Source organism: Silurus meridionalis, chromosome 27 (genome assembly GCF_014805685.1).
Source record: "Silurus meridionalis isolate SWU-2019-XX chromosome 27, ASM1480568v1, whole genome shotgun sequence".
In the NCBI taxonomy this organism is placed as follows: domain Eukaryota; kingdom Metazoa; phylum Chordata; class Actinopteri; order Siluriformes; family Siluridae; genus Silurus; species Silurus meridionalis.
Window position 1 is genome coordinate 7,098,682 of NC_060910.1, and position 27,956 is coordinate 7,126,637.

Sequence of the window (27,956 nt, forward strand, 5' to 3'; positions counted from 1 at the left end):
TTACTTTGAATCCTGAACACAAAAGGGCACTGATGTGCAACTGTTTCTCTCTGTGTGTGTGTGTGTGTGTGTGTGTGTGTGTGTGTGTGTGTGTGTGTGTATGTGTGTGTGTGTGTGTATGTGTGTGTGTGTGTGTGTTTGTGTGAAAGAGTGTGAGTGTAAGTGTATGTCACTGCCCTAAAATAACAGCAATTCTGCAGTAGTCTTGGCACACAGTGTTTAAGCTGGGATAGTAAGCAGTTTAAGCTCCTTCGACTCAGCATTAATCATTCACAAATAAAGCCACATAGCATCATTCAGGGGTTTATTTTTAATAATTCCTAGTTTTAAACAAATAGGAACATCAACTGAGAAGCTCAATAGTCTACGCTTTATAAGTGTGTAAGAAGTGTATTAAAAATGTCATGCCATGGTGCTGTTTAATTCTCAATTGTGACTGATCAAAAAGATGATAATTCTCTATAACAGCAGCTCTGACAGATTATATTAATCTACTGTTCTATTACTGTTCCTGTAGAGTCAAATGTGCTGTTGATTTGGTAAAGCGTTCTGTGAAGAAACAATCATTTCACATTTTTGAATGCAGTGTCCACTACCAGTGCTTGTAACAGACTGAGGTAAAGCTGTAACTTTGTTTTCTGGAGCAGCTTTAGTAGTAAAATAGTAGTAATAGTAATAGTAAAAATAATATTTTTAGTATTGAGTAATTATTTTGAGTGATTTAAAAAGATCTTTCTGTGGGATTCTTTTTTAAAGAATTGTAAAGAAAGGATGTCATTAATAAATGTGTGTTTTGTTGAAGGTTTTAATTTAGCCTATTTTATACTTATTTATATTGTTAATAAAAAATGCGCTGTATTAATTGCGTTAGGAAAAATCAGTGCCGATAAAATGAATTTGAGATAATGCATTATTAACGTGTTAATTTTGACGTATATAAATGTAACCGTAAATTTAACCGTAATTTCACAAAAGGTAAAATATAATATTTTTTTATCATTGAACCAAAATGACCAAAGTCAAAGTCATGCATTTCATAGCTTACATAATATTTAAATTTCATAAGCCCCCAATGTAAAGCGCCTTCCCACATCTTATTTATGCACGTTTTACAACCATAAAGGTAGTTTTAAATTGCCCAAAAGCAGTCTTCATTCATTCAGTGAACAATTTTTTACTGGCTGAGTTGTGGTGGACCCAGGGCCTATCTCAGAACCCCACAGACACCCTGGATAAGAATCTAGCTGGAGTATAATTTGGATGGCACTCTAGCAAGAGTATGGCAAGCTGCGTTAATATAACAAAAATGAAACCCTTTACTACAGACTGTTATTATCAGGATGAGAGCACACAAATACTTTCTCTATTCTAAAGCACCATTTCATTGATATTTCTTTATCTTATTAATGGGATTTTTTTTTATTGAACGTTCCCATCTATAAATACAATCATATTAACAGTGCTCTATGTATCGTATCCATCAGCATATATATTTCATAATAACACATTATTTCGAATTGTAAGTTGAACACTGCATTTGCTAATGCAGACGAAAAAAAAAAATCCAAAAACGAGGAAATTCCTCATCGAGTCTGATATCCAGTGCAGAATTTTATACTCTAAGGCTAAAACAATCTGAAAGCACTACAGACTGCTTTGAGGAGCACTATCAGGAAGGGGAACATCTACTAAACAATGTTAGTCCACAGATTAGTCCAAAGTTGGAATACCTGATAAATACACTGAGGTGACATAAAGACTGTTTTGAATATTGCTCATTGTACATTACAGGCCAATACGCCACACCTGTATCTAAGTGTTCAGACTTCACAGGGTGTCTTTTGTTCTTGTCAGGAAGTCGATGGTAAAGTATCCTGAAGCTCTGACTGAACATTGAGGCAGTTTCCTTGAAGGTGACGAGGCAAGCCGACACGGTCTGGCTACAGCATATGGCTCGGAACGGACGATCCGGTGGGTGTGATTGATTCGAGTGTCCTCAGCAGCATAGCAGATGTCCTTTAATTGCAAATAAACCAGGCACGCTAAACCAGCACCGTAGAAAGGAAGAGCCTATGTGCAGCAGCGTTCGTCTTTGTAGGCTGCCTACTTTCTCTACACTACCTGTGTACAATTAAGGAAAAACAATTCGAATAATATTCAATTAATAATAAGAAAAGGACGGGGAGCATTATACGGCTGATTATCACCTAGTAGGTAGCAGTGGCACTGAAGAAAGATTATTCACCTAAAAAGTACAAATTCAAGTGCAACTGAATGCTTATCGTTACCATATAATTCAATAATAATAATAATAATAATAATAATAATAATAATAATAATATTTCGAGTCCTCCAGTCAAGAAGGCTTTAAAAGTGTAAAAGTACACGACGAGGTCTGGGCAGAAGAGCTGTGCGTTTCGTTCTTGTCACCATGTACCTCGGCAAGTCCACGTTTTCTGAGGCAGAGGCGAAAGCAGCGTGTTCTAACTGTCCTCTATGAGTTTGGCCAGGTTGTCTCTCATCTCTGTCAGCTCGAAGATCTTGCTGTCCAGGATCTCAAGCAGCGTTTTGAGGCTCTTGCGGAAGTTCTCCTGCTCCAGCTGGCTCGTCTCCAGACGCTGCTCCACATCAGCTAACTGTTCTTCCAGGTCCTTGTTCCTGGCATCTGTGGCCTAGAGTGTGGATTTGACACAAATGTGCTGTGAGATGTGGAGAAAGAAGCTAATGCATTCTTTTAATATAGAACCTGTTTCAGATACAATGGAACTGCCTGTAAACTAAGATTATACAAATATTACCATTAGCTTCTGTTCCAGTGTCTCTTTCTGTGACTGTAACTGCTTGGCTTTTTCCACTTCCTCTCTTAGACGGTCCATTTCCTCTTCTTTAGACTTCAATGTGGCTTCCAACTCCTCTATGGTTTTGTTAAGCTCTGTTTTCTGACACTTGATCGCATTGGCTTGACTACTTTGGCTCTCCAGCTCAGACACCTGTATGCCCCCACCCCCCAAAAAAATTACAAAAGTCATTAATAAGATCACTCTCTGGAACAGATGTGTATCTGGATGTAAACCTTGGGTTTAAACACCTCAAAAACTTTAATACGCCTCCAAATTGTTATTCATTTACATGAACACAGCAAACAAAATCCATGCCATGATATAACAGTATGTTGAATACCATTTTAAAGTGGTACTGCTGAATTCTAAAATCTGATTGGTCAGAAAGGGTTGATAGATTTTTCAGTAACAGCAGCTCTGATACTAGGTCTAATTCAATTCACAAGTTTATGCTTGTTTTAATGTTATAATTTCTATAATAGGAACTTGAACAGAGGCATGTATGGGAGAACATGTATAACTGTTTATACAATGACATTTTCAGTGATGAATAATTTAGCATTATAGGAGAAATCTCCTCCAGTGATAAAGTTTTCTAACAGTCTTTTTCACAGCTGTTTCTTGCTTCACTTCTGCATCATTTTCACTTATCAAGACTTGTTTCTTAGACGTTCTATAATGATACACAACTATAAACCGATTAAAAGGTATGATGTTATTTAATTGTCCAGATTTTGGACCTGGATTAATCACACACCACTGCACCTCAGTGACCTATGTTGCATGTTTTATTTTTTTCATTTACCATCACCCGACTAAACTCTACACTATACGCTTAGACTTTGATGGCTTACTGATGCTTTACTGATTTCACTGCCAGAAATCATTACGCAGATCTGCTCCACTCTGTACATTCTCTATATTATATTTTATAATTCTAAATCATAAAATACCCTAGATTATCTTAAACATATCTATATATCATCTGCATATACCCCATTTATAACTTTCTTTAGTTATACACACAATGTACGTCTCATATTGTAAATTTATATAACCCACATTTCCCCATCCCACATCTATCTATCTATCTATCTATCTATCTATCTATCTATCTATCTATCTATCTATCTATCTATCTATCTATCTATCTATCTATCCTGTTAAAAAAAAATTAATTAGTAACCATTTAATTCAACATTTAACCACATTTTCAGTGACAACCACTGTGACGTCAGTTACAGGTTTACAGATGTTATAATTAGAATCAGGACTAGCCAATCAGAGTAATAACTGTACTCTTTATAGAGTCTGGTGTTAAGTTTGAAGTCTAGTATGCCAGCCAAACAGACTGTCATAAAATTGAGATTTATTTTTGTGCAATTCCTAATATATTAAGTCACTTCTATGCTATTCAATTGCATTGTCCTTTCTTGCGATGTAAATGCTTTTCTGATCCTCACCCTTTTATGAAGCCTCTCAGCCTCCTCCTGGTAAGCAGCCAGCTGTTGTTTCCACTGCTTGACGTTGGCAGTGGACTCCAGCAACGCCGCTGTAAGTTTGGCATTGTTGCTCTTCAGAGCTGCCAATTCAGCTTCCCAGTGCTTGGTGGTAGTTGGACTGTCGTGACAAAAACAATACACATGAAAAAAAACAACAGATCAATTGATACAGTGAAGTCAGGATGGGTAATATGGCAAACCATTGTGTTATAATATTTAAATGCATTTTTGTGGTGCATGTTACCTCAGGATATTGTTTGTAATGTGAGTTGCTAATAATTCAGCACCAGCGAAAGCTAGAGCAGTTAACAATATTTGCATGTCATTAAAGAAAGTTACACTTTTCAGGGTATTACATCATAAAAGCTGTCTGGCATAGAGGCACAAATAGAAGCAAGTGCATTAGCCACAGTCTTTAGAAGGACTGTACCAACTTACCAGCCGATTACCTTGAAAAACTGCACCTAGGAGAACTGATCTAAGAGTTCATGATGGAATATTGATTTGATTTATATATTCATATTACTGTATAGTCATATTCATGTCTCTGTATAATCAATAGATGTCAACTATTTGCCTTTTTTTCTCAAATTTCCACCCCAAAGCCAATCATACAAACTTATCATTCAACACCTATGAAACAGAAAGACTAGAGAACTGTAGCTCATGTTCAATCACTGGGCAACATAACTACCCTCTTCGACATACCTGAGCTCACAGATGCCCCTGATTTGCTAGTCTTGCTATGATTGACAGGGAATAGATCTTAAAGCCATCTTAAACATCAGATCCACACCATGAGAACATGGTCAGATTTGCTCTCCAGGCCCTCAGATGACTGTGGAATCATCAGAACTCACAATCTCTGGTGGATTTAAACACATTTTTAAAGTATCCGTATTTTAACCATGTATTTCTATTTTGGGAACCATTTACTTTACTACATTTTAATGCATAGTAATTCAGTAATAACATTTAACTTTACTACATTTCATAAAAACATTTTATGAGACCGCAATCGTATCTCACGATTCACGTGAGAGTTTCCATAGACTAAGGTTCGAACTGTGTGCCTTTAACAATAGAAAACTCTCTCCCTAAAAGTGAAAATAGTTTTGCTCAAGTGCCGGAATGGTGTACTTTATCCACCAGTGCACTTTTTGAAAACGCAGATATACTCTGTCCCACTGTTGGCTTATAGGCTCTCCATAATTGCTTCTAATGAAAGATAGAAGTCATTATATAGACAGAGTTTTTAGACTTCCTGGTTATACAGAAAATGTGCTAGAAATCCATAATATTACATAAACAATTGCAACGATGGTTAGTAGTAAACCGTACAAAATAAGTATCAATGATCTATATAAACACTGTTTTTCCAATTACTGATTAGCTATTTTTTTCTACTGGCATTTTGTACTTGTACAAATAAACCAGAAAAATGCTCAGGGGCATGGTTACTCTCAGTCAAGTCCAAAAGGCAAAAAAAAGTCTATTTAAGGCTACGTGTAATTACAAAGCTGTTCTGGGTAACTATAAGTGCTCTTTAATTTGGACTGTCTGTCAAAGTAGATGTGCATGAAAGCATACCGTTTAAAGGAAACCAGTTCAACGCAAGGTACCATGAATACACTCAATCAGAAATCACAGATATAAAAAAATCCCAGACCTGAGTTCAGTATTAAAGCAGGGCTGTAAAGAGCCCTATAAGGCTATTTGCTGCACAATTAGATTTTTATGCATGTAAAAATAAAATATACAATTAATATTACATCCTCTTTAACCAGCAAGAGACATTAGCATGTCCAGGATTACATTTGTCACACTCCTAACTATTTACTAGATTTGTACGATAAGGTGAAAATATTATATTCAGATACTTAACGACAATTGTCATAATACCTTGAGTGTATATTTATATATTTAGTCTTGCTTACCTATAAAAACCTATTGGTTCAATCCCAAATTTTAATCAACATCCACTGCTACAATGTTCAACATCTATTGTGCACGTTTCCTGACCAATGATTTGTTCTTAAGGTCATTAAAAGGCAGTGGCCGGCTATATAACAACGCGTAGGATTACAGAGAGAGAAGCATTTCACATATGGAGGGTGAATACCATTTTACTAAAGCACGCTCCAAACCTCTACACTACAACCGCAACTGTGCCACCTACATCATCTGGAGCAGTTCAGAATCAATATTTGTCTAATAACATGACAAAAACATAAAATATTTAAATAAAATACAACCTACTCACCAGAGATGCATACCGTATTTTCCGGACTATAAGCCGCTACTTTTTCCCCACGATTTGAATCCCGCGGCTTAAACAATGAAGCAGCTAATTTATGGATTTTTTCTGGGTTTTTCCCGGTTTCACAAGATTCAAGCCAAAAAACTGAACCCCATAACATTAGACCAATGAAATTGCAGAACTGGATCAGGTGAACCAATGAAATTCTTTATATTAAATCAGATGCGCTCCCACTGAATCGGGCCGCACCACATCATAAATATGGATGATGTTCCTCTGACGTTTGACCTGCCGCTCACTCGGACTGTCAACAGGAAATGCGAATCATTCGTCACGTTGAAAACAACCGGGCATGAAAACACACTTCACCTGTGTTCTGAGCTGCACGGCATCGGGAGAAAAGCTTCACCGATGGTGATTTTTAAACGCACGACGATGCCAAAAGAAAAACTATTTTACCATTTTGGGCTTGGGCCATTTTTTTACCCGGTAGTATATGTAGCAGTACTATGATTCATAATGAAATTTTACTACTTATGCTACAGCAACGATATTTCAGAAAATATTTATAATAATAATATTGGCACACGTTGCTGAACCTAGACCTGACCAACTACAGCAGGGGTGGCCAACCCGCGGCTCGCGAGCCGCATGCGGCTCTTTGGCTGGTTTCATGCGGCTCTTACGTTCATATCGCAGTTTGTGTTTGTTTTTTTTAATGTGCGTGTTCACTTCGCTTGAGTTTAATACGGTATTTTAGGACTTAAATGAGCTTGACCCTACTGGGAAACTTTGAGGTATATCAGACGAAACACAATTGTAATGACGCAATAAAAAAGCGCAGCAGCACACGGTTATCTGGATAAGAGCAACATGTCTGCGGTGTGCGGAGAGCGATTTGCAAAACATGCAATGCTGAAATTTCAAGAGGGGTGTATTTGCAAAGAGTTTCTCCAAGTCGGGTTTAATTTATCACCTGAAATCCAAACATCCCGATTGCCATTCTAAATATGAGAAGAACGCGGCGCAGAAAAGTAAAGTCAATCTGAGCATGTGCACTCCGTCTGTAGAGGACGTTTTTGAAAAAGCAGGAAAGTTTTCCAGTGATGGTGCTGAGGCAAAAGGCATAACACAAAAAATTATGGATTTCATTGCCATTTGAATTGAATTTTCATTTCGGTGCATCCCTAAAATATTATCGTTGGTGTGGCCCTCTGACACAATTCAGGTTTCTCATGTGGCCCCTTGTAAAAATTAATTGCCCCCCCCGCGGCATATTCATCTCACGCACATGCGCATTTGACGAAAATACCGTATTACACTCAAGCGAAGTGAACACGCACATAAAAAACCCCACAAAGTCTGTGTTTTCTACCCTGAAACACGTGAAATCAAAGCATCGATCTGTTCTGACTGACACACGTGTGAAAGAAATGCTTCGAGTGGCAACAACGGAATACGAGGCAGATTAGAAGGGGATTGTTCAAGGCAAGGAATGCCAAAAGTCCCACTAAGTAACATGCATAGTAAAAGACAAACGCTATTGTAAATTATTATATTTTTGTTTGTGGACTTGGTTAAACAGAGTTTGTGTGTGTGAGGCAGTGCAGTGTTCATTGTTGAAAATGACTGTCCTGTGGTCTTAGAACTGTAGGAGTCAATTTCTGTCATTATGTTGGTGTGTGACATTTACAATAAATCTGGCTGAGCAGAGGTGTGTGTGTGTGTGTGTGTGTGTGTGTGTGTGTGTGTGTGTGTGTGTGTGTGTGTGTAAGAGGAAGGGATGGGTGATGTTTATGTGTGCCCATGTGTATGATGTGGCTCTTTGCGATAACACAGTAAAAAATGTGGCTCTCGGTCTCTGACTGGTTGGCCACCCCTGAACTACAACAACCCCAGATCATAGCACTGCCCCCATAGGCTTGTACGGCAGGCACTAGGCATGATGGTTGCATCAGTTCATCCGTCTCCCTTCTTACCCTGATGCACCCATCCCTCTGGAACAGGGTAAATCTGGACTCATCAGACCACATGACCATTGCTTCAGAGTATAATCTTTATGCTTCCTAGCAAATTGAAGCCTTTTCTCCAATTAGCCTTACTGATAAGTAGTTTTATTAAGGCTACACAGCTGTTTAGTCCAATCCCTTGGGTTCCCATCGCATTGTGCGTGTGGAAATGCTTTTTCCTTTCACTATTAAACATAGTCGTGAGTTCTACTGTTGATTTTTTACGATTTAATTTCACCGAACACTTTAAGTGGTCGCCGTGTAGCGTGGGTCATCATAGTAATACAAACACTATGTGATCTAATTTTATTGTAATGACTAAATATTTAATAAAGTTACTGAATAAAGTACTTTCAGATTAATAGCTGTGTAAAAAATGAAAAGAAATGCTGTTTCCTAGACGTGCTTTTTTATGTTTTAATTGCTATTAGTTAAGAGCTTATTCATTAAATTTAATAACCCCATAAAATTCAAGCATAGACAATTGTATAAATGCAAGTATAGATTTATACTTTAATAGAAATTTATTATAAATTTTATTATAAAACATAAAATAATCTGTTCCCCCAACGGATGCACTAGCAAGTTTAAATCTTCTACTCAGTAAAAAAAACTATGAGACATTTAGAAATTCTGCCACCAACGCAGATTACAACCCACAGAATTCCCTCTCTCGTCCCCCACACTTTACAGAGTGGTTAACGAGTTGTCATCTTTTTTCCCAGCACATCCTTCTTTTCCCTTCTCCCTCTCACCCACCCACACGGTAATGCGTAGCACACACCACTCCAGTCTAAGCACTCCAGCGAGCTCAGTGCCTACGCTGCAGGCCCAAGAGGCCTGATTCTATTTCACTTTCATCCCCCACGATGCCATGCCTGCAGTGCTGACGTCAGAGCCACCTTTCCTTCATGACTGCCACTCTGACTGACAGATCCTCAGCCCACATCCTGACACCTACCGAGGACACGAGAAGGTGCCACACATGCTTATAAAGCTCCTCAGACAAGCGATCGAGCGAGGCTGGGCCTCAACTAGACACTGTGTTCGTCAGAGAGAGAAGAGTGCTGTGTTGTAGAGGAACTGAAGAAAGTCTCTTCACTTAAAGAAGACCTTGTAGTCAGTCCTCTTTGTGGTAAGTTGTCTGTTATTTTTTGATATTTATAAGTTTTCCTTAATATTATTTGTTCTTTAGGGGAAAGGTTGTAATTATTCTAAGTGATTCCAATATCAGCCCACAACAATGTAAAAATCTAATATGAAATACTGTAAATAACCGTTTTGCTGAAGTACTGAAGTACTGAGCATTTCATTTTAAGGCTGGAGGCCCAAACTGTTTGGGAGTTTTGATGCTCTAACACAACCGATTCACTTCTTCAGATATGGACCAGGTATATCAGGTGCGTTAGGGCTAAAGATGCATCTGAACATTCTGGACTTTACAGAGCAGCAAAATAGAGATGCTTTTATACAACTGCGACTGTAAAATCCTTTTGCGATTGATCACTAATCATGACTTCATTTCTAGCTATATCTGAATTAAGGGAGTGATTAATTTTAGTAACTACTGAGCATGTGTTTTGGTGACTTGAAGATATATGATAAGCCAATATTAAAAGTGTAATTTTTTGTGATTAACAACAATTTGATTTTTTTGTCATGGACGTTTCTTTTCCCACACATCTAGGCCACTTTTACAATTCCTACTTTTGACATTTACATTCTACTCGACTACTCGACTGTTTCATTACCAACCAACATCCTTGAACGGTTATTTTCCTCTACTGTAAAAATCCTACGGTTATTATAAATTTACAACGAATTTTTTGACGAAATGTTTTGTTGTTGTACAGACTTTTGTGTTTTATCGTTTCAGTCAGAAAATCATTGTTTTAAATCATACACAGCACTTTTTATACATATTTTTATTGCATATGTGAACCCTTCAACAGTGCTGAAATAAACTTTCCAATATCCTACACATGAAACACTGTGCTTTGTTTCTCTACCTCCTGAATAAATAATGTCAGAACGCTTATATAGCGATATAAACCAACCATGTTCTCCATCTCCTCACAGGAAATAACATTTGAGAGAAATGTTCATCTCCACAAGCTGACTAAATTCCCCAAAGCAAACCAGAAACTAAATCAATAAACAACTCCACATAACGGTTTACTGTCGGTTCACTAAGCAGTGCAGCACGTTGCACATTACACAACTCGCTTTTCAGTGTATTTATTTCTACCAAGTGTATGTAGAAATACACAAAAATGGCACCGATTTCATCAGCGCTCAAAGTGTCAGCGCAACACTCCATTATTCCTCCAGCCAAAATCTGTATGATCTTTAACCTAAACTCTAAACATCATGCATTCCAGCTTTTTTCTTTTCTCCAGCAGTCTGACATAACAGGCCATCTGACTGACTCATGTGCTGCGAGAAGTGACTGCGAGAAGAGTGAATTCACCGCCCACACACTCCAAACACACCAGACGTGCACACATAATAACTACAACTCCAAGATGACGCAGTCTAACAGCACTGAGCTCGGTTTCTTTCTAAAATGATGGAGATTTTAATAAATGAGGAAAATATGAGGTGATTTTCACAACGTAAAAAAAAGAAGAACTACACCAGGATCATATCCACACTTCTCATTGTAAGGATTTCATATCAAAATCGTGCAGATTTGTATTTACACTATGGATTTAAAAGATAGAGAGAAGCCGTGAGAGAATTGTGTAGGGGAGATGCACAATTAGTGATGAATTAGCCTGTCAGTTTTCCTGCACAATATTGGCCAAGCAGAGAACAATAATAGGCCCTGCATTATTATCTCATTTTAATCTAACAATAAAATTTCGTTACACCAAAATGTCATTATCATTAATTCATTAATTGTATGATGTCTTTAAAGTCCACAAAGAAATCAATATAGATTTTTCTTTTTCACATTTATTTCAGACAGCAGAATAACTGGAGGCATTTCTTATCTCAAGGAATACATCGCATTACATTTGACATCCTACAATCAGTTTTTTTGTGCAGGGGTGTATGTGTGTGTGTGTGTGTGTGTGTGTGTGTGTGTGGTTAAAAGTTGAAGGTGTGAGTGTTATTGAATAAGTGTGGCAACTTTGGCAGTATAACCGACACACGGGTGAAGTGCATCGCCTGAATGAAGTGCCCTAGAAATTGTCTTAAAGCATCGGCGTAGCCCTACTCAAATTACACCTAAAAGTCATATCTTTGGCAACTTATTATATGGCCCTTTACCAAGTCTACGATTATCTAAAACAATTATGAAATCAAAGTATAAAATATAGAATAATAACAACTCGATATTTGGAAAAACATCAGAAACCAAGAAAGATGCAATATTTAATAAATACAGAAAATAAAATACTTTGCATTTGCATCATTATTTTCAAATTACAATATGCGAGTGCATTCCAACAGTCACAAAGTCACAAGAAGTGTACAGAGTATCGTCAAAGAACAGAAAAAAAAAAAGATCCTTACAGGAACTGAAATAATGACAGGCTTAAACAGAGTCCTTCCAGGTAGCTACAGAAACGTTAGAGGAATGCAATCCCTGCGCACCAGTGGAATAAAGATGCATATAGAACACTGCATTACGGAAAAAATCCAGTAGCGTCAGAAACGCAGCCCTGTGTGCTGTGTGTGTTTCAGCGAAAATGCGCGTGTCAGCAACTACGCGTTGGCTTTAATCACAAGCAGCAGGAATGGGTTTATCAGAAAGAGAAGACCTGACATGTTTGAAACACGTCTCTGGAAAAAGAAAAAAGATAAAAAAAAAAGAAAAGAATGCATTTAAAAAATTAGAAATTTAGAGATTACCCTCAATTATATTGTGCATCACTGAGGCATTGCTGACTCAACTGTATGACTCAAGAGGAACATAAAAACAGATGACGCATACTTCAAACTAATTAACAAGATTTACTTGGCATTGACAATGCACCATACTGTATGCAGCCCAAAAGGGTCCTGTGTTTAATTTTTTTCTCAGTTATGATCTGAACTTATCAAGCTAAATAAAATATGCTATATAAAGCGACAAAAGTGTTGGGACACCTGACTTTTCCAGCCATATGTGGTTCTTCCCCAAACTGTTGGAGGCACATAATTGTATAGGATGCCTTTGGATGTGACACAGTAGCATTACATCTTCCCTTGGAGACTCAATCTTGTTTCAACAAGACAATGCCCCTGTGCACAAAGCCAGCTATGAAGATATGTTTAACATGGTTGAAGTGGAAGAAGTGGAAGTGCTGACCGCACCCCAGGACTCCTCACCCTACATCAGTTCTGACTTCACTAATGCCCATGTGGCTAAATGACCACAAATTTCCACAAACACAAACAAATCTAATGGAGCATCTTCCCAGAAGAGTGAAGGATATTATAACAGCAAATGGGGGCTAAATCTAAAATGGGATTTTCCAAAAGGTCAGGTATCCACAAAAAAATTGTGTGTGTGTGCGTGTGTGTGTTATAATATAAAAATGTTAAGGAGTCAGCATTTATTGCCACTGCACATTGGTGTTATTTTATCCCAAAATGTTTTTTGGCAGAAGTCCAATGCATAAAAATCTAAGATTATGTAACTGAATTGAGCACTTTTAGAGATCTGTATTTGTACACACACACATACATACACACAAAGACAAACTAACACACATACACGGAAACAAACAAACAAAAAAACAACAAAAACCCACTTAGTTACCTGTGCGCAAGGGTCGGGGTGGTTGGGGAGAGGTCTGATTGGAGCTCCGAATTAGGCGATGCGTCTGACAAGGTGGCATCATCGCCTGTGCCGTTGATTCGGCAGAGGTCGGCGGAGACAGGAGGGGTCAGAGGCGAGTGAATGTCAGCAGGCGATTCCTGTAAGGGGCCACAAACATGCTAGCTTATATACACTTTAATATTTCTTTATCTATTTATAAAAAATGTATTTAAAAATGTATATAATATATATTATATAAAAGTAGTCGTTTCTTCTGCATGTTGGTCTGCGTAGCCTCCTCTCGTGATTTATTTTTGTTTGCTGATAACACACGAATCATCAGGTAGAAATTAAACGGAGCCGCACCAATTACTTATTACGGCTCCCCAATTGTCAACTAACAATACATCATTTACAGTAAGAAGCCTCGGGCTTCCGTACGGATAAGAAAAAACAGTGGTTCTCAAGCGCTGCAAGATTTTAACTAAACAGCATGAAAAACTGTTAATTAATCCAACTTGCCCAAGTGCAAAGCCCTGGGGAGTCTGTTTTAGATTGAAACCTACAACAAGGAAATTTCTCTCTCAAAGGAATCAAACTGAATCAAGTGAGTTGTAATGAAGCGTGTTGAAAGACTTAGACGAGTAGAGATCTTCTCATGAAAATGAAACATCCTCACCTGAGAGGGAGAGCTCGCCAACTCCATCTTCTCGAGGGACTTCTCCTTGGCCAAGCGGGCTGCTTCTTTATACTCCGTAAACTTGTCGGCAAACTGAGAAGATACTTGAGGTCAGATTTGCATGTACAAGCTCTGAGTATGCATTGAATACACTCAAAAGAACTAGTGGTTGTATGTGCGCATTGGGTGACAAAAGACATTGTTAGCGCTTAAGCTCACATCTACTAATCAGGTATAACTTTGGTTTTGTCCCCTGCAATCGCTTGTTGATTTTTTTAACACAAAATCAGAGCAAAGCCAGTAAGGTTGTGCTTTTCAGTGTAGCATGTTGTCCACACAAATACAAAATAAAAAACAATAATGGCGGTCCGTGTCATTTCTTATTTCTTAACGGTTCATTGTGAGTTATTTTCAGCACAGAATATTCTCTGTAGCTACAAAGAAAGAGGACGGAAACTAGAGTGTGTCTTACAGCTCGGCTAAATAAGTTGCCATAGTGACAACCTCGCTTTATATTCACATGCACAATATAACAGCCATTGTGGCAAGTACTTTTACCATTTAATGATCATCTGAACCCAGTCATCTTGAGATTTTGCTGCCCCAGAAGTTAGTTGTTCAAAAGTGTTTGTAATTCTTCATTTTTTAAAGTGTAATAAAACATAAAAAAAGATTCCTATCACAAATCACACATGTGCATGAATTTTATTAAAGCTTAGGGAGCAACTGAAGGGCTTGGGAATGAAATTCAAGTCATGCTGGATTATAGGGTTGTGTCGCAATTTTGGTACAGTTGGTTCATTGTTTAAATGATGGGCCTTTACAAGCCAAAACACACAATCACATACTTATAGTTCTTGTTTTTTGAAGGTGGGAGAAAACCAGAGAACCCAAAAGAAACCCACAGTAAAAAACATGTACAGTGACCCAACCCAAGTTTCAAGCCTTAATATTGGAAACGGAAGCAAAGAGCTAACATCAAGTGTTCAAGCCCTGGCATTGCCAATCTGGCACTATTGGGGCCTCTGAGCAAGGTCTTTAACCCTCAGTGTTCCAGGGTCGCTGTATCATGGCTGACACTGCGCTTTTGACCCCAGCTCCTAACATCACTGGGATATGATGTAACAAGCACATGTGACAAGACCCTTTCTTTCTTTCTTTCTTTCTTTCTTTCTTTCTTTCTTTCTTTCTTTCTTTCTTTCTTTCTTTCTTTCTTTCTTTCTTTCTTTCTTTCTTTCTTTCTCTTCTGAAATGACAATGCCATATGTATCAAATTTATCTTAAATTGACAGTAGTCTATAAAACTCCCAAACAAAATGAAGTAATGTTCGAGATATGATGTTCCATATCCAGAGATTCTGGTGACTATTTACATGCCTTTTTTGAGTTACTCTAAGCCCATGAACAGTTTATGGATGTGTAATACATATAATACAACAGTCCCATTGTAGATCTGTTTGAGTGCAAACACTAAAAACATAGACTGGCTGTCTGAGTAGATGACTGTCTAGCCCTGCCAAACTAATGGATCAGTCATAAGACACAGGGTTTATGACATTACATTTCCAGAACCTATCACAAGATTGAGGGGCAATCACTGATGTGTTGAGCTCTTGCCTTATTACATATGCATAATGGAGCAAGTCATGATCATGATCTTTTAGGTTTCAACTCTAATAAATAACAATGATGCTGGAATACCTCAAGTCTACCAATTTGTTTGCTGACAAGAGAGCATGAAAGAAGCTGGTTTATATTGTGCTTGCTTTATGCTAATTAAGAGTGTGCTTGTGTTTATTTACAAGCACATTTTGAAACTGGCCACCCCACTAGTGCAAATGGTTGCTAAAACAGCTGTAATTATTGCTTTGGTAAACATGGCCCTGCAAATAGAGGAAGGCTATGTATATATTAAAAAAATAATTATTATATATTATTGTACCACACATTTACTTTGATATTTACATATGACTGAGAGAGAGAAGAGAAATCAAACTTCTAACTTGACTGACATATTCTGAGAAAGAATATATTCTTGAAGATAAGCCTTTACAAGTCAAAAAACTGCACCTGGTCAAATGGACATTATGAAGAACGAATCATGCCTATTTAAAGCAAGCGAAACACTTATGGGGGAAAGAAAGATCATAAAAGAGTGGTCTGTTTATGAGGGTGTGAAGGCATGATGTCTCTCTTGCATAAGCCTGATAGTGAGGCCTTGCTGGTTTCCACCCCCGATGTGTGACAGAACTTAATCATTATGTGGAGGAGAAAGAGAGGAAGAGAGAGAGAGAGAGAGAGAGAGAGAGAGAGAGAGAGAGAGAGAGAGAAACTGAGTGAGAAAAACCAAGAGAGACAAATTCTGAAAGAGAGAAAGAGAAAGGGGAGAGGAAAGGACCACGCAGAAGAAGCCTCCCACACACTGATGACTGTACAGCTGCTCATTAGGGCACAGTGTGTAGGTGTTCCCCAGCACCAAGATGCACATAGAGAAACTGAGCGAGGCAGAGAAGAGCAGAGCAGAGCGGAGCAGAGTGGAGCAGAATTCCACCCACCTTAGACAGATGGTGCTCTGAGGAGAACCCCAATCCATACACCGTGTTGGCGCGGCTATCTGCCCACTGCCCGAACTTCTGCGACGTCTTCGTGAAGCTCATGTTCGGGGTGATGGTGCTGTTTATTATAGCCTATGAGCAATTACAAAGAAAAGCGTTATTCTACACAACCCACAGAAAACGTGCAAACGTGAGATTACAGGTGGGAAAATGAGCCTTAGTAAACAGACAGGGAGTTCTCAAGGCTGTGCTGTGGATGGCATCATCATAATTGTACCATAGCACTAATTTTTGTCTATTCTCCCATGCCAGAACGTGGCTTGGATGCCGCTTTGAGAGATGGAGAGCGTCAGTCGTGTGTGGCGTTGATTTAATATAAATCGATTGATCATCAGCGGGACATGAAAGAGTCCATAGAGTGCGGTCAGGTACTTTTAAGGAAATGATGCATGTGTATCAATCGGGTAACAGAATACCTTCATATGCAACAGAGAGCTCCCATGTGAATCCAAACACTACAGTGAACAATAAAACATGCTCTTTCTGAACATAATCTTGTAATAAATCCTGTGTCTGTTTTTTTTTTAAACGTCTTGATCCAAGTGATGGATTATGACCGAAATGACCAGCGATAAACACTTAATAGCTCCCGCTAAACCTTAAGCCATTGCTGACTTTCGAAGACAGTGAAATGCGAGCAATGAAATGACCGGAGTTACTGCAAGCGAATGTGTTTGTGTGGGCGTAAATCTGAAAGGCGCTCCGATCATGCACAGAGAGCAGAGACGGAAAGAGAGGGTGGGAAAAAGAGCAGGGAGAATGGAAGAAAGATAAAAATGTAGTATAGTAAAATGCAACAGCTCGGGTTCATCAAAGGTAAAAATGACACTAAATTCTTCATTAACACAGGAAATACATTTATCCCTTAGACAAGCTTTCCAGGTATCCTGATCTGAAACCGTCCAGAAAAGTGACTCATTGTTAAGACGTGTATGCAGGATAAAAGGCTTTGGATCTCCATACTCCCACACACATCTGAAATCATAGGATAACCATATAACTGCATTACATGATTTCATAGATGATAACTGGCAGTGGGCTTCAGATTTGCTTGTGTAACAAATGTTATACAATCTGAGCAGTAGGCAGTGAGAGAGTTCTCATCTCTGTCCCCTGTTCTCCTCTCTCACATGGAGGAGTTTTCTCACATGGAGTAATGACTCCTACTGACTGTCCCTGCTAGTAACTTGTTTTTCTGTACTGAAAAAAAAAACCCTTTCATCTTTAATCACTTACAATGGATGCATAAAGACAGTCACTGAATTGAATAAATAAATGTTTTAGAAGACCTGACTACAACATGTGTATCTACTGACCTTGATATAGTGATGTAACAAACATCAGAGAATGCTTTTAAAGACCTTGAATATCACTCTTTATGTGATTAACATGTGATATTCAGTCACATCCAAGATATATTTTGTTTATGTTCTGCATTACCATATTTTTAGGTTTCTACGCTACCCACAATACAGTTGTAGGTGACCTGACAATGTTGTGACCTGAGGTCAATCTTTCCTCACTTCATTACCATCTAAAGAAAAAAATGCATCAGCGCTTTAGTCCTTTATTACTCATTTATACTCATACTTCTCATCAGCCACGATGTAGAGCTGCATTCCAATGTACGCTGTTCCTACTACTTCTAAACCAGATTTGTTGTTGGTAAGTAAGATGATTGTTGTTTTTACAAGCTAATACATTAGAAGAAGAGATGCCAGAGATCACTTGTTTTACAGCAGAGGTGCACAAGCTTTTTTCCTATGGAGCGCAGAATTATTATACCAATTTATTTTAAGAATCCATAATATTTAGAAATAACAGAAACTAAACAGAGAAAATATTACTATGCTTAATCAATAGATTTTTGCTTAAAACTATTTTTAATTCAGTAAAACTTAAAAAGTATAGTATACTTAAAAACACAGAAACAATCCCATTTATAGTACAATAGGGTTCAATGCCTAATTTAGCTATTCAAGCCATAAGTAATGCAGCTATATGCCATATGCTGCTCCTTATTTTTTGAACACTTTCCCAAATCAAGCTGACTTACTGACAAAGTCAAGATAATATGCAGGTTAGAGTTAGTTAGTTAGTTAGCTTCTCAGTTTTCACTTGTTCATCAGATTGAAATTCTGCTCATAGAGGGAGGTGTAACTGAAGTTTTATCAGCTTAAAAAAAAGATGAGAAACCATTTTTATTCCCCGCTTCATATATATGCCATTTTCTACAGTATTAAACACCATTGTAACTATGCTAGCACAACATGCAGTTAACATGCAGTAGCAGATGACGGCTAATTTTCCACAGGAATAAACAAAAACATGCTCACCAAACACTTGTTCAAGAAATACTATAATAGTATTGGTAAGATCTTCCCTTTTCTCTTAAAACAGGCTCGATTCTTCATAGCATGGATTACACAAGATGTAGGAAACTTTTCGTTGAGATTCTTGTCCAAATTTACTGAATTGCATCAGGTAATTCTTACAGATTTTAAATGTATGCACATAGAGAAATACATAGTCACTAACTTTACTTAAATAGGGTGTGGTATACAGTATAACAATGATATATTGGTATATCATTCACCACACCATTACACAACCCCCACCAGCCTGGACTGTTGACAAGACATGTGTTGTGTATATATACAAGCTGTATATATTATATTGAGCCCACTGCTGTGCCCACTTTATATGAATCACTAAGCACCTCACACTTATTTCACTATAAAAAAAAAAATATTTGTAATGTGAATCAGGACAGAAATTTTTTTAAGTAGTCTTTTTTCCCAACACTGGCACAATGCTATACTGGTTAATTACACTTTCCCCTTAGGTTTAGTCCTATTTATGCACCATAAGGCCAAACCTGAGTATGGAGATATGTATAAACATAACAAACAAAAGCATTTTGTCTCTAAAAGGATTAAATACAGTAATCCCCTGCTTTACCCCGGTTCGAATCTCACGCCCCCGGTTTATCGCAGAATTGCATTTGCCACATAACTAATTTGTTTAGCTGATTTTCCCAGTCTCTCGCCGATAGCACGATAGACCAAAAAACTAATAGGGAATTGTTTTTATGGAGTTTTATGTTGTAATAATGAAATGTATTATTAAAAATATAATTATTACTTATAAAATTAAGTAAAATCTTAATACAGTACAGTACTGTATATAAAAAAGCATGTTTGAGGTGGCGTCCGTTTTCTGTGGTTTACTATATACAGATTTTGAATTTCACCTGAAAAATTCATAAAATCACAAATATTTATTGACAAATTTTGTGTAAACATATGTATATCAGTACCTGACTTTAATAATGACCTTATGGCTAAATAAGCACAAAGCACACTCAGAAATCTAGCAGGACATTCTCCCAGAAGGGTGTAGGTTAATTATTACAGCAAATGGGGACTGTATGGGGAATGGAATGTTCAAAAAGTATACACAATACAAATTTTATGGTCAGGTATCCACAAACTTTTATCCATTTAATCTAGGTAAATATAAGAAAAAAGCTTGGGTATTCCTCTAAGTTTTGATTCGACATTAGATGTATAGTACCCACAGGTTTATGAACACATTTATATACCAGCACAAATATTCTTTGTGGCCAGTAGTGCTGTCAAACACATAACTGAATGAGATCAGAATTTATGTTGACAGCTCATCAACACTTAATTTACTGCTGATGATCAAATCTAATGTTAGCTAATCAATCATTCAACAATAACCGACCTAAATCAAAGTGTTCAATTGAAAGCACCACATTGTCCCAGCTAATCACTCAGACACTGGTCTGAACATTGAGACAAATTGTAAACCTCTAAACTTTTTTTTTTAAGTATTATATTAACCTAAGACTCATTTAAGTACTGATTTTGATCATTAAAAAAGATAAGTTCCAAAACATTTGCACTCATGAAAAACACTAGTATTGTTATACTTTTGCTAAATTCACAACCATGTGACTATGTTTTGGTTCAGTCCTTTCTTTGCCCTGTCTTGTCATTAGTTTCTTTAACCGTTCTTAATTAATTTGCCTGCGATGTAAACATGACTGAGAACAGAGACATTCCTGATCACCTGATCATCATCATCTTTGCTCTGCTTGTGTTCTATATGGTGGATGTTCAGCCTGAATACATTCATTAGGAAACATCATTTGAAATTATTTTGTATTAATATATTAAAACGATGTGGGTTCCAGTTACCAGCATGACACTAAAACAGGTAGTAGTAATGGCTACGTTTTACTTAAGTATAAGTCAGAGCCCAAACTTCTTTACTTTAAATTGAGTGAAATGTGTAGTCAGTACTTTTACCAGAGTCTTTCAAAACAAGAGTATCTGTACTTCTACTTGAGTGAAGGATGTGTATACTTTTGCTGTCTCTGACTGGGCCCCATTTTCTATTCTTATCTCCATTTTTTAGACCCGGTTTTGAGTATGTTTCTCGGTTATGCTGCCTTTCTTTTTGACAGAAAGTAATAGGAAGCATGTAAAATGATTATAATCGTAAATTATATAGTAATAATATATAATTTAGTAATAGTAAAATAATATATAACAATGATAATATAATAATATTTAATTTATTACAATTTTTAGTAGGGAGGTCTTATGTACTAGTCCAATGGTTGGTCCATTCTCCTGACTCTCCAAGTCGAGGTCAGATCAGTGTAGTTCGAGGCTTAAGAGCATTCAATGGTGACGCTTCTATGGGAATTGATAGAAGTCATATATTGTGAGTATGATAAGAAGAGTGGTTTATTATAGCATAGATATCAGACGTGAAATAAACCAATGGATTAGTGGACCGTCCTGTTAATGTGCCATCAGCCATAACTGAACTATCAGCTCCCTAGTGTGGCCTTAAGACTGTGCTCTTATTACATCTGACCTCATTTCATTGATCCAGTCTCACCTTGCTTCTCAAAAGAATACATGTAAAATATATTTACTGCAATACATCAGTTGCCTTACAAGAGCAACATTCAGAGGCAAATTTACAGCTGAACGTCTACTGAAAGCAGCTAAAGCCGTTACTGACAAAGTGTTGTTGTTTTTTTTTTTTGCTAAAATCAATTTAGCTGACATTTGCGTGAAAAGAAGCAGTGTTTATAGTTTTGATGTTTTATTAGGCGCTGCGTTCGATGTGAGCGGTAAAAGCCCTCTCCTGAGCAGTTAAAACCACTCCAGAATGCCGGGATCGCTTCACGCGGTATTTCTGTCACCGAAGCTCTGGAACTGAGGTACAGAGAACTCTAATATACTAACACACACACACACACACACACACACACAGAGACTTTTGTGTGAGCTATTTTAACCAGTCTGAGCTCTCTCTGCAAGAAGGGGTAGGATACTAGGATTGAGTAGCTTGAATTGCCAGTGGCCTGAATGGCAATGTTTTATCTCACCTAAGCGGTTTATACCCAAGCAGACATGTAGTGCATGATAAAAATGTGTGCATTTTTTTTCACATGATGAATATGGATGCCTTGCATTGCAGTAATGTCTCGGATTCTGCTCACTGCACACTGAATGTAGGGAGTGTGATTCCAATACTAATCATGTTCGCTGCCCTTAAGGGCTTATGATGCAGGATTGATGCACCAAAATAGGCTCCATATGAAATCAATGTGTTGGTATCGTAACGCCGCTGTGGAGCTGCATGTGACAAGAACATTACACAGAATGTAAAGAGTGGACTGGCCAAATAGGTGACTATATCAAATGTGCATTGTACTTTCTTTTTATTATATCTATGTTGAGTTATTGAAATACATCAGAATAGTGCTTGCAAACATGTTTTGAGTGTGTTGAGTGTCAAAAAATGCAATTTGCAAAAACAACACAGACAAATAACGAAGTAACAGTTAAATATAAGAGAAAGCAAACAACACCAAAGACATTTTTTCTCTCCCAAAAAAGAATAAACAGAAACCTGCAAGATCAGCAGAAGTTTATTTACCTTTGACCCATCCAGGCTGATGATCCTGTACACATTCCTGGTGCTGTCATAGAAGTAGGAAACGGTGACGGCATGCTTGCTGGTGGGCATCCAGTTCTTCTTAGTATTCGGATCGATCTGGAAGACATGCGCCCGTGTGCTGTAGATAGGCTGCTCCCTAAATGGGACAAAAAAGAAATGGTGAACTTCTTTGTGCCGCAGCACCGTGGTCTGACCAAAGCCACTGGATGAAGTTGCACGACCCGGGAGTCTGAGAACCATCTCTCTGGCCTCCATCTTGCTCTCAGAAGGAACCAGAGAAACTCAGGTGGACCCACCCACCCAGCCAGATACATAGGTGTCCTGCTTTTACGGAGCGTTAAACAAGCAGACACGAGTCGCTCAGCTAAGATGGAAATGCCAGCTGTTTGGCAGGGGTCTGGTGGGGGAGAGTCGAGGGTAAAGACTAAATATAGTATTGAAGTAGGTAATCTGTCACAGTCTCATGAGTTACACTGTTACTCCTGTGCTAGTGTTTGCTGTAAAACAAGAGTGGATTTAGTTCTTATAAAACATTTGAATCAAAGATATAGTTTGGGGATAACTTTGGTTAAAAATATATAAAAGATGATGTGATTCCGATTTTCATTAATATCTAAAAGAGTTGTGGTTTGTTGAGCTTTATAAAAAACATTAACCTTTTAAAGGTAACTGCTACCAATATGTGTTTATAAATAAAATCATAAATACTGATGTTATATGATATTAATCATTGTGACATACAGTCATAGTTCAATTAAATGCATCTTCTGCATATTAGGATTTAGTTTAACTGTTGCATCTGTTCTTTGCACAATTATATTGTATATACAACTACTTATTGTACAATTTACAGAAACGCTACATTCTGCTGCTGTGGGTAGTCCCACATTGATACCCTTAAGATTTTCACATCCCACAGTCTCATGTGTCTTCTGTGTTTTAGTATATAAGCTCATGCACAATGCTGTAATTATGAAGCATTATATATATACACATACTGTATGTGTATATAATGTATGTATATGAAATCTAGAAGATTATAAGTTCCTTTCGAGTATGGTTCCTATTAAAGTTTCTTCCACACTTCATCTCAGGAGATTTACCTATCCACCATCAAATATGAATTTTTAAATTACAGATCTAAATCTGTATTTTTCTACAGCTGCTGTATGTTTAAGCCAGTATGGCTGCATACCTGATTTAGCTTATCGGTTGTTTAAACACTTCGACTTACTAATAAAGCAAGTGTGCCCTTGAGTTCTTGGAATGAAACCATGCAGACACACCGGTCCATGTGGATTGCAAGTGGGACTCTAACAGCTTGGAAAGTCAAAATGTGGTTTCATAGTCATTGGCTGTCACTTGGATAAATCTTACCTCTACTTCATTTAATAATTTTAGCTGCATATAGTAGATCTGTACTTAAAAATGGTAATCCTAAAGTCTGTTCTTATGCCAGAATTCTTATTCACAATATGCTAATGATTTAGTATTGAACTATCCAAAAGAGGAAGGAATCTCTTTTGGGTCTGGTTCTTCTCAAGGTTTCTTCTCATGTCGTCTCAGGAAGATTTTCTTTGCCAACATCATCTCTGGCTTGCTCATGACAGATCTAGTCTGCATCTGGGTTTCAGTAAAGCTGCCAGTGCCTATTGTTAAATGTGCTGTACAAATGAAACATATTTGAGTAATGGTATTCCATATCCTTTTCATCGCTTTCACTCTGGGAAGAATTTCCAATGTTCCAGGACTATCATTAATCATCAATCAAGTCTCCACAGAAGATCAGTCCAGCCAGCCATAGATCTGTACTTCAGTACAGCTTCTACAACTATCCTATAGTTTTCCTATATCATCATAAGACTGTACTTACATGTGACCTAATTTCAGGGATAACCCCTTCCCCCAGTAAAAGCACTTTAAATTTACATACAGTTCCACCATAATCAAATCACAGACTCTAACAAAGCACAATAAGAGAAACCAAGAGAAACCAGACAAAGAGGGTTTTTTTGTAAGAATTATTCATAGGCTGTCTAATCACCATTGGTGCTCTTCTAATCAGCTGCTGCTGGGTTGATGTACAGAAATGTGTATGCATAAAAGGGAAAAGTGTGAAAAAAAAGGAGTGATGGCTGGGGTATTGAAGGGGAAAAAAAAAGAAGAATAAAAGGGAAAGAGAGGGTGCATTTGGAACATCGAGCTTACGCTGCACCCAGGGGCTTAAAAATCTTTGAACAACATCAAAGGCGCGTTGCATAATTACCATTAAAATTCAGCAGCAATCATAGTGATAGTAACGGCTGCAGAAAAAGTGTAGTTTAGCTTTAGGTATTCAATATCCTACTGTTCTTTATGGACATGAATACTGAATGTTGTCTATGTTTTTTCAGCTCTGAACATTTTAGTATGTCTGTTTTATCTGCCTCGATATCTATATCAAAATAAGTCAAAATAAATCAAAAATGCTTACGTTGTGTAGGAAGATTTGGGTCTTCTTCGTGAGAGAAGCTTACGTCAGTGATTTCTAGCCTAACTATTTGAATGCTTTTAGATTTGCTTAACAAATTAATTACCGTTGTGATTTGTGAAGACATTTATGGAATCACCTTGACATCTGAATCCCTGGTCTCACTGCAGTCATCAACTAATCTGCATTTACCTCAGAGGAGTGATAGTAGTACCTCTGGTGTAATAAAGACCATTTTACACTACTTGCTTCCTATAACCAGTCAGCAACCAAGGATAAAATGGTTCACCCTTGTCTAATAGCGCTCCCATACATCATTTTAAACTAAGGAAATGGTCAGGAATCAATCCTTCTTTAGTGGTCGAGTGCATATGGTTTGGTTTCAGATTGGTCTCAAATCCTCAAAGTTAATCTTCTTCATCTAGTGGCCTCTTCATCCAGACCAGCAAATCAGATGGTAATGTTGTTCCAAACAGTACAAAATAAAAGTACAAAGTAAAAGAAATTGGCAAACATACTCTGCCCTTTACTCTACCCAATATTACTCATACAGCACACACACCCCCCTGCCTTATTATTTGACTTCAATAATGCAAAAAGCTTGGATTCATCTAATTTAATACTTGGATATGGCTCAAACAATATAAAAGCGTAAAAGCTTTTTTTCAGACAGGATTGAGGAACTGCAGACTTCTTCAGTGGGTTTGCCCAAATACGATTCATTCATTTATTCATGTTCAATAATCACATTCATTCATTCAATTATTCATGTTCAGTAATCTGAAGTGAAAACACCATATACTCCATGCCACACCTGGGGCAATCTGGCATGGCTAATTAACCTATTTAGTATGTTGCAGGAAACCAGAAAACCTGGAGGAAACCTTCAGAATCGTGGCGTTAACATGTAAAACTGCACGCATACTTTAACTTGAGCTCGAACGTTGGGGCCGTGGCGTTGCGAGGCAGCAGAGTACCTCAGAGTTTCCATTTTTATAACGTAATTATGTTATAAAAACAGTGCAATTTATACACAAAATGCTGCTTAAAAATAAGAATGTTTAAATAAATAAATAACAAGAGAGCAACATTTGATACGGAGGTAATTCCTCAGCAAATAAACTGAATCTGTTGAAGCGTAATTACAGAGGAAATCTATTCATTTAATAAAATACACTTAGCCGATAAAATATCTCAGTAGTGGCCATAACCATAATCATTCATACTAATGTATACATGTTTTATTTCATCAATAACAGCTGTCCTCTTGTAACTCCAATTACTCGATAACTTCTAGGTAAAACCTCCATTTTCCAAGCAGAACCCAATGCCAGCATATTCCAGGAGGAACACGGATGACACACGTTGCGTTATATAATTGGTTTGCCCTTCTTTATTCAAGAAGAAAAGCAGACAGCCAATTGTGTGCAAGGGGAATGTGTTTAAAGCTCATCTACTCGAGCTGTAGCCATCCATAAGGACGAAATGCTGAGCTGTTCGTTTTACAATAAAATCCGACAGAACTCACTGACAGTGTTGGCATGCAATATTATAATGTTACCTTGGAACTGTTACTAACCCGAGCCACTGCATTGTAACAGTGTAGACACACAGAGATGATATGAACATCTCATGAATTGCATGAAACAGAGATTTAAGATCTGCATCTCAGGATTGCATCCAACACCCATTACATCAGAGAGGCTTTCAGAGAATTGAAAGTTGGTGCTTATATATATATAGTACAGTATCTATACAAATCAATTCTGGCTTTGAGGGTTCATTCTTCTTACTGTATGCAGCCATCTGGGAGATAAGTTCCCAGGCATTTGGGTGGAGATGTCTAATTAAACCCCAGCATTTCTGCCAAATCCAGATTGGATGATCAGCACAAGATATTAGTGACAATCCATCCCCAGTCTGTAGGTCCATTCCTGATTAAATCCATTCGCAGTTATTAACTTACCCCATGCTGGATTTTTTTCCTCCTCCTTCTTCGAGTGATCCTGAGGCAGAATGCAGATTTAAAACCGATTTATTTTGTTTCTCCCGGTCTCGTCTGAATGGCCTTCTCGCGTCGAGATTAAATGAACCGTGTCCGTAACGTGTCCATCAGTGCGGGAGCCGTGGCTCCTCCGCGCGCGCTGCCATTCCGCACGGCGGCATATTCACACGCACGCACTCACGCACTCACTCACACACACACACACACACACACGCATGCAGCGGTGCTGGCCGACGCTGTGTGGGCAGTGTGTCAGTTCAATCCCACCGTGAATTTACCCACTGAACCTGCCTACCTTACCTGAGGAAGAGGCACACGGATCTGTCATCATTTCTATCTTTAGCTACACGAGTAGAACCGAACAGAACCGAACAGAACCGAACAGAGCTTCAGTGTATAGGCAGAGTGTGGAGCACAAAAAGCCTCTGCCAACCACCAGGAGCTGAATGAATGGAGACGAAAGGAGAGGATGAGGATGAAGAGGAATCTGCTGCCAATCGCTAAGCAGAACTGGAACTGAAGAGTACAACCCTGCTAGCGTTATTGTTCACAAACAATAAACAACAACAATAATAAAAACAATCATTTATATTAATCACTGTTAAATATGCACTTCCACTATATATATATATAGTTTACTTTACTTATTGTAAATTACATTATAAAAATATATTTCTCTCTCTCTCTCTCTCTCTCTCTCTCTCTCTCTCTCTCTCTCCATATATATACTATACTATGCTCTCTCTCTCTCTCTCTCTCTCTCTCTCTCTCTCTATCCATATATACTATACTATGTACTCTCTCTCTCTCTCTC

At 37.8% G+C, this 27,956-nt stretch overlaps 1 protein-coding gene across 3 annotated transcripts; it reads right to left on the reverse strand.

Moving 5' to 3' along the window:
- Window positions 1-272: 272 nt before the first annotated feature.
- Window positions 273-27,820, reverse strand: homer1b (homer scaffold protein 1b). Of its 3 annotated transcripts, none has more exons than XM_046842116.1 (8): window positions 27,104-27,820; window positions 22,647-22,803; window positions 16,599-16,730; window positions 14,044-14,136; window positions 13,365-13,522; window positions 4,304-4,460; window positions 2,799-2,990; window positions 273-2,672 (listed from the first exon to the last, which is right to left on the reverse strand). In XM_046842116.1, exons 1-8 carry the CDS (start codon window positions 27,106-27,108, stop codon window positions 2,484-2,486), a joined length of 1,083 nt encoding a protein of 360 aa, XP_046698072.1. In that variant the 5' UTR covers window positions 27,109-27,820; the 3' UTR covers window positions 273-2,483. The 3 variants fall into 3 exon arrangements, with proteins under 3 accessions (XP_046698072.1, XP_046698071.1, XP_046698070.1); XM_046842115.1 differs by lacking the exon at window positions 27,104-27,820 and having other exon boundaries at window positions 273-2,121; window positions 2,438-2,672; window positions 22,647-27,077; XM_046842114.1 differs by lacking the exon at window positions 27,104-27,820 and having other exon boundaries at window positions 22,647-27,076.
- Window positions 27,821-27,956: the final 136 nt, after the last annotated feature.